Source organism: Schistocerca nitens, chromosome 5 (genome assembly GCF_023898315.1).
Source record: "Schistocerca nitens isolate TAMUIC-IGC-003100 chromosome 5, iqSchNite1.1, whole genome shotgun sequence".
Lineage (NCBI taxonomy): Eukaryota > Metazoa > Arthropoda > Insecta > Orthoptera > Acrididae > Schistocerca > Schistocerca nitens.
The window spans coordinates 463375096-463382871 of record NC_064618.1 but is presented as its reverse complement, the minus strand read 5'-3'; the positions used below and the strand labels follow the sequence as shown (position 1 = coordinate 463382871).

Sequence of the window (7776 nt, the reverse complement as noted above, 5' to 3'; positions counted from 1 at the left end):
CAGGTTCCGTATTTCTAGATTTCCGGAAAGCATTTGACATGGTGCGCCATTGCAGGCTCTTAACCAAGGTGCGAGCATATGGAATAGGCTCACAGATATGTGTCACTAAGACTTCTTAATTTATAAGAAACTAGTATGTTGTCGTCGACGGCGAGTGTTAATCAGAGACAAGGGTATCGTCAGGAGTGCCCGAGGAACACTGTTGTTCTCTATATAAGTAAATGATTTGGCGGACAGTGTAGGCAGCAATCTGCGGTTGTTCGCAAACGATACTGTTGTGTATGGTAAGGTGTCGAACTTGAGTGACTGTAGGAAGATACAAGACGACTTAGACAAAATTTCTAGTTGGTGTGACGAATGGCATGTACCCTCCACCATGCGCCGTACGGTAGATTGCAGATTGTCTGTGTACATGTAAATGCAGAATAAGACGCACCAGTGTCTAGTATGCAATTCCTTTTATAGATATATTGTATTTTCCCAGAAGCTTTCCAAGAGACGTAAGTCTTCCATTCGTCATTTCTAATATTAACTTAACGTGATCGTACCGTTTAATATACCTTCTTAATAGTCTTATACGATGTGAGATGCCCGACATGTTCACCTCTTAGGTGTTTTCGTATAATGTAGGTTCTTTATCTTTTTTATGCGCATTACCATATATTTGTCGACTTCGAATGAGAGCGGCCATTCACTAAGCCAAGTGGGAGTTTTGTCCAGTTCTTTCTGCAGTTCCTTGTGATCGTCCAACGACGATACTTTCCAATAGCAACAGCATCATCAGCAAATAATCTGATAGTGCTGCTGATCCTGCCTGATAAATCTTTACTTTTGTTGAAATCATTACAGGTTCTGTTACTCTTCCTTACAACACGTCCGCAGTTACTTTCGTTTCCGTGGAACGTTCGCCGTTCTGTTAGCGACATATTTTTGGAGCCCATCACATACCGGTATTTGTGAAGATACTCCTTATGATCGTATCCGACATGATATAGTGTCTAGCACCATTTGAATATCTAAGAACATAGAAGCTGGCTGCTCACCCAGATATATTGTTTGCAAGGTGTATGTGAATAAAGCAAGCTATTTTTCACAATCGTGTTTTTTATGAATTCACGGTGATTCTTTGAGAGAAACTTGTTTTTCTCCAGGTTTGTCATAATGCTTTCAGCTCTAGGGTCCTCCAACAGACGGACGTCAACGATATCGGTGCATGCGATCTATTACTAGGCTTACCATACGACCACGACTAGCCTAGGCAGTTCTGGATTTTTAGTGCTGTCTGGGGTAATGCCCGGAATTTGAGAATTTTATGACTGCCGAAGATATTTTTTTTTTTTACAAATTTTAGACTTGTATGTTCGACATCGCGTTTTTAAGCATTCTCTTGCAGCCGTGCCTCTCTGTTATAAACTTAGTAACCAGTATTGTTGTGGAGAACCAGTTTTGATAAAGTTAGAAAGTTTCAGTGGGTAAATTTACGAGCCGAAATTGCTTGATCTAATAGAGAAGAGTGCGTACAAGTTGTTAATGAAATTTTTAAAGCTTCCATAAATATTGTGTGCATGTATTGTGTATTAAACCGGGGACCTAGAAACGACAGAGAGGCTTCGTCCCTCCATAGCCCCCAGTGGTTCACAACGCCACAACAGGCCACAGCAGTCCACCCACCCCACCGCCGCCCCACACCGAACAAACGGTTATTGTGCGGTTTGGCTCCCTCTGGACTCCCCCCTCCCTCGGGGGGATTTGTGCCGGGGTCCAGGCACGCCTTCCCGCTCGGGAAGCAGCGCGTTAGACCGCGCGACTAGGTAGGCGGGCAGAAATATTGATGGTCTATTTGATAAACGTTTATCGTCGAAACGGGAAATTGAAACCAATTGGTTGTTTGTTGTTCAGCTTTTGAAACAGTACCACATACTTTTGAAGGAAAGAGGAAAGCAATTTTTAATATGTTCCAAAAGACTGATTTCTGATATTGCAATATTTTTAAACTAATCGATTTTTGCGATGTCTGCCTGGGACATTTGCTCTCCGTAAGAGAGGGGTTTCTTTCCATTACGGGGAACATTTGGTCTGCAGAAAGAGACAGACTTACAATATCTACCATTAAACGTATTCTAAATGTTAACATTAATTCATAAATTTCTTGTTGTGAATTATATAATGTAATTAACGCAAAAATCATTTCCGAAAAAAGTCATTTTAAGAGAAAAATACAGCTGGATAAATAAAGTTTAATGTTTCAGTAAACACTTAGACTCTCAAATAGTTTGGAAAATACATCCTGGGTTGGACCCAACAAAATACAGTAATATCTCCTGCTTTGGACCGAAAAAAATATGGAAAACCTCTCTGTTACTCTTTTGCATGGAGGAGTGACCTGATCTCTTTTCCAGTCACACGAGACTATCGGCTACGAAGGTTTCAACGTGTTTTTCCTACAGTCTCTTCATAACATGAGGCAGTTTTTTAATACTTTCATACCTCCTGCAGCAGAAAAACCATCTGTGGACGTGTCACATGTACGATGACAAATCATGTGTATAATTGTTAAACGGAATAAAATGTTTCACAGGCATAATGCACCTTCATACCTTCCGCTCTCCTACGTACTGTGGCGGTCTTTTTTAAATTTGAAAACGTTGCAAAGACTAAATCAAACGGAATCTAATTAATACGGTATCCAAAAACATGATGCGCAGTTCGCGTCCGCGCCGTTTATTTTTGTGAAAACGTCCTAACAAGTGTTTCAGTGGTGACACAGAGTATTATAACGATTACAGAATAAATAAATCATGAGTTAGGACTGTGGCCGCTATATGCCCGGTGGGGCAGGCTGGCTACGTAATTGCTTTGCGCCGTTTTTATATTTTGTTTTCCACCTGATGTAGCTCTCGCATTCGATCGGCAGTTAACTTATTAGGTTTCCTGGATTCCTTTCGACGCGAACCGTCCTCTGAGTTGCTTTTTCTGCAGTTCGTAGCATGTTTACAAGTCATCTGAAACGATATCTTTCATTATTTTGCAATTTTCAAAAAAATGGCTCTGAGCACTATGGGACTTAACTACTGAGGTCATCAGTCCCCTAGAACTTAGAACTACTTAAACCTAACTAACCTAAGGACATCACACACATCCATGCCCGAGGCACGATTCGAACCTGCGACCGTAGCGGTCGCGCGGCTCCAGACTGTAACGCCTAGAACCACGCGGCCACTTCGGCCGCTTGTAATTTTTAATTTAATACCGATTCTCATATTGAGCCGTAGTACCGCTTTGGAAGCTCCTTCCCAAATCGATGTCTTTGCTAAACGTGTTTCCATCGTACACTAGTTTATAACTTTACACAAAGCTAATTCGTAACTATCGTGGACCTACATTGGTACGATGACTTCACAGGCAAAACAAATACTTTGCAACCAACACGTGCAGACACGGTCTATCGTTTCGGACCCAACCACAGTTTAAGCATTATTAGTCTCGTAGTTATTAGTGAATCAAATGTGACGGCATTTTGTCACACAAAAATTTTAGATCGACTATCGAATAGACGTTTTCAGGTCAAGAAATTATACAAGCTATAAGCATCGCGAGATTTGAACACTGTAGTGAAAAGCTTTGGCAGATTAAAACTGTGTGACACAGGGAGTTGAACCTGAAACCTTTGCGTACGCCGACTGAGCTATTCACACAGGACTCACGAACAGCCATCGCGGCTTTGCTTCCGCCAATACGCTATTCTGTTAACGATAGTGGGAGTTTGTAGAGAAGCGTAGTCCAGCAAGGAGACATCCCGCCGTCCATAGGTGGGGACAGTGACTTGTGCCTCTCATGACAACAAACGGGCGGCGATGTAGGGCACGCGCCTACGCCCACGCGCATCCGGCGCGCGTCGCTCGATGTGCCGTGGCCGCCGCCGCCCCGCGTCGGTCGATCGTCAGCTGTCCCGTGCTACTGTGCCGCTGCCGCTGCCGCTGCCGCTGCTGCAGTCGCGTCCCGGCCGGCCGACGCAGCGCACGCCAGCACAGCCTGGCAGTCCGTCCCGCCAGCATTCTGCTACGCAGCTGCGCGTCCGCCCGCCAGCGGGGCGTGGCCGGGGGGTGTGTCCGCCCCGGCTCCCCAGGGGCTTCCCTGCCGTCCAACACGAGTTGCTCCACCCGCGGCGCACAAAGAGTCGACTACTTTGCCCGTCACAGCACGATCCCGCATTTGTCCTCCCCAGTGACAGCTTCGGAACTCTCGTTTCATCGCCGATCAACGAAGTGCGACTGTGCAAGTGTTCTGCTCTGATGCACTGCGTTCTGACGTCCGTGTTGGACTGATCCGAGATGGTTTCCTAAGCATTATCTTCAGAGTATTCCTTACTACTGTTGACTAGAGTGACGTTCCGATCCTTTCTGCCGTCTATTGTCTTCGTAACAACTCCGCCGACAATTAGTAAACGCCAAGCTTGAAGTGATTTGCCACACAGGAGTCGAAAAAGTTACGTCCTCCGACGGGTTCGTATACTGTCCCGAAAGGTTTGAAATGCTCGTCCGTGTCTTAGAGTTACTGTAACGTCCGCGAGAGTCACTGCTGCATACTGTATTGTGTTCTTAGCGGACAAATTCATCTTTCTACGTATGTAAACTGCTTTGTTACACGCATTCCTGCTCGTAACCTGTTAGTGATACACAGTTCAGCCCACTTAGAGCCAGAGAACAGCGCTGCTGGAGAATAGAGTGCTGTGGTTGTGGATGTTTATAATACTTTTTGAGGACTAATTCGTGTGTGCTGGTGTCTAAATACGTGCTTCTCAGCAGCTTCCAGCAAAGAAATTAGACTGTGCTATATAAAGCGCTCTTTTTCGAGTAACTGAGGAAATTACGTGGTATTGCTGATCAAAAGAGTGACTGTAATGATGCCCGCAGCCGTGCTACATAAAGCGCCATTCAACTGTGCCAGAGTGTAAAGCGCAGGCGTTTCAGCTTCTTTATGTGGTAGTGATCTTCAGGGCGTTTCAGCTTATCATGTAAATCTACCATTTGTCTAATTCTTTGTTTGTTGAGATTTTAGCTTTTCATCGATAGTCTTTGGAACTGGATAGCCAGTGGACAAGTCGTTTTTACTAACTTGTACTGACGCCTGAGACAAGTGAAACCAGCGGAGTGCAGACACGTACGGAAATTGGTATTGTCAGTGACAATACTGCGAGAAGTTTCGTAGACTGTCAGTCATTTATGACTGTGTGGAGAGTGGCGACGTTGCTGCTTGTTACGTAGAAACGAGTTTGAGGAAGCGACAGTTTAGGGGGCAGATCTACGGTGTATCGACTCTTTTTTTAACATGCCATAGATATACTTCGGAATTGGACAGAGTCACTGCGCCGATTTGTACAGAGGCCTTCGTTTGTGACTGCGAGAAGTGACAGTGAAATTAGTGCGGCGTAGAGAGGACGGTAAGCCGGCGAGGCGAGGGCGAGTGGGCTGTGTCGGCCGCGGGGGGCGCCAGGAAGCAGAGCTGCCGCCCAGCTGGCAGGGCAGTAGGCGGGGCAGCGACGCGAGCGGCGACGGCGGCGGCAGCAGCAGCACCAGCGCGATCTACGCGTATGTAGAGTTGCCGTGGTGCGCCGACTGCGACAGCGCGGCGACGGCCGGCGCCGCCCGGCGACACCTGCTGCTGCTGCCGACGTCGACGCCGACGCCGACGCTGGGCTCGGAGAGCGGGGGCGGCGGCGGGGGCGGCTCGGTGGCGCTGCAGCTGCCGCTGCGGGGCCGCGCCGCGGGCGGAGCCAGCGCCGCCGCCGCCGCCACGGCCGCCAAGCGCATGCGAAAGCGGCGGGAGCTGGACGCGCTCGCCGGCTGCGCCAAGTCGGCCGCGCTGCTGCACTCCGCCTCCAGCGGCGACGAGCGCGAGTGGGGGCCCGCGCCGGGGGCGGCGGTCGGCCGGCGGCGCGCCGTACGCTCCCGCGCCAAGGCGGCCGGCGGAGGCGGCAGCGGCGGGGGCGGCGGCGCCTCGGGCACCGGCTCCGGCCCGGCGCACCTGTTGCTGCTGCGGCGCGGCCGCGGCCGCGCCAAGGGGGCGTGCGCCGCGCTCTGCCGCGCGTGCGCCGCCTTCGTCGTCTTCGCGTGCGTCGTCGCCACGCTCGCCGTCATGTGGCTCTTCGTCGACCTGCGCGACCAGGTCGCTGCGCTCCGCACCCAGATCGACCAAGGTAGCCACATTCGCACTCCCTGCAAGCAGCCGGGACTCTGCGTATCAAATTCTTTCTGCATACTGGTTTTCTTGTAACAATCTTCTCATTCGACGTTTTCGCCTTTTCACCGTGCCGTTTTCCCAGGTCTTGGCCGTATTTTGCCAAACCTGCGCTAATTTAGGTACCGTATACCGTATACCACCATACATTTTGATAATTGAGCATTGAACTTTTTCAAAAAAATGGTTCAAATGGTTCTGAGCACTATGCGACTTAACTTCTCAGGTCATCAGTCGCCTAGAACTTAGAACTAATTAAACCTAACTAACCTATGGACATCACACACATCCATGCCCGAGGCAGGATTCGAACCTGCGACCGTAGCGGTCGCTCGGCTCCAAACTGTAGCGCCTAGAACCTCTCGGCTACTCAGGCCGGCGAAGTTTTTCATTTGGCTTGGATTTATTCAACCATACTGCCGATTTTAATACAAATATACAAGGCTGTCTTGCGCTGAAGCGATAAAAGTCATGGGATACCTCCTAACATCGTACCCTGGCATGGACGCAAGTCATTGGAAGCCCATGCAGAAATATTGAGGCATGCTGCCACTATAGCCGTCCATAATTGCAAAACATTGCCTGTGCAGGATGTTGTGCACGAACTGACCTCTCCATTACGTTCGATAAAAGTTCGATGGGAGTCATGTTGGGCGATCTCGGTGGCCAAATCGTTCGGCCGAATTGTCCAGAACGTTCTAACATGCCGAATTTTCATCCATAAAAATTCCATCGTTGTTACAGTCAATGATCAGTTCACTTTGACCATACGACCCAGTCCATCATATGTAAACACAGCCCACGCCATTATAGAGCCACCAGCAGCGTGCACAGTGCCTTGTTGACGACCTAGGTCCATGGCGTCGTGGCGCCTGCGCCACACTCGGACGCTCTCACCAGCTGAAATCGCGATTCGTATAACCAGGCCACGGTTTACCAGTCGTCTAGGGTCCAACTGATATGGTCACGAGCCCAGGAGAGGCGGTGCGGGCGATGCCGTGCTGTTAGGAAAGGCACTCGGGTCGGTCGTCCTCTGTCATTGCCCATTAACGGCAGATTTCGCCGCACTCTCCTAACGAATACATTCGTCGTACGTCCCACATTGATTTCTCCGGTTGTTTCACGAAGCTTGCTTGTCTGTTAGCACTGACAACTGTATGCAAACGCCGCTGCTCTCGGTCGTCGGCGACTCCATTGTCCGTCGTCAGAGGCAATGCATGAAATTTGGTATTCTCACCACGCTCCTGACACTGGAGATCTGGGAGTATTCTGTTCCCGAACCATTTCCGGAACGAAATGTCATGCATCCCACCCCAACGCATATTCCGCGTTCAATAGCCGTTAATTCCCGTGGTGTGGCCATAATCACGTCGGTAATCTTTCACATTATACTACCGCCATTTGTATATGTGCATATCGCCATCCCATGACTTTTGTCACCTCAGTACACAAAATGAAATGTGTGTGAAATCTTATCTGCTGAGGTCATCAGTCCCTAAGCGTACACACTACTTAACCTAAATTATCCTAAGGACAAAC

At 48.8% G+C, this 7776-nt stretch overlaps 1 protein-coding gene across 1 annotated transcript in view; it reads left to right on the top strand.

Annotated features, from left to right (window-relative positions):
- The first annotated feature begins 3902 nt into the window (after nucleotides 1–3902).
- Nucleotides 3903–7776, top strand: part of LOC126260531 (uncharacterized) — an 87702-nt gene continuing 83828 nt past the window's right edge. The window contains exons 1-2 of the mRNA XM_049957864.1: nucleotides 3903–4095; nucleotides 5408–6196. Of these exons, the coding sequence (XP_049813821.1) occupies nucleotides 3903–4095; nucleotides 5408–6196 (982 nt within the window). The remainder of the gene's footprint in view (nucleotides 4096–5407; nucleotides 6197–7776) is intronic.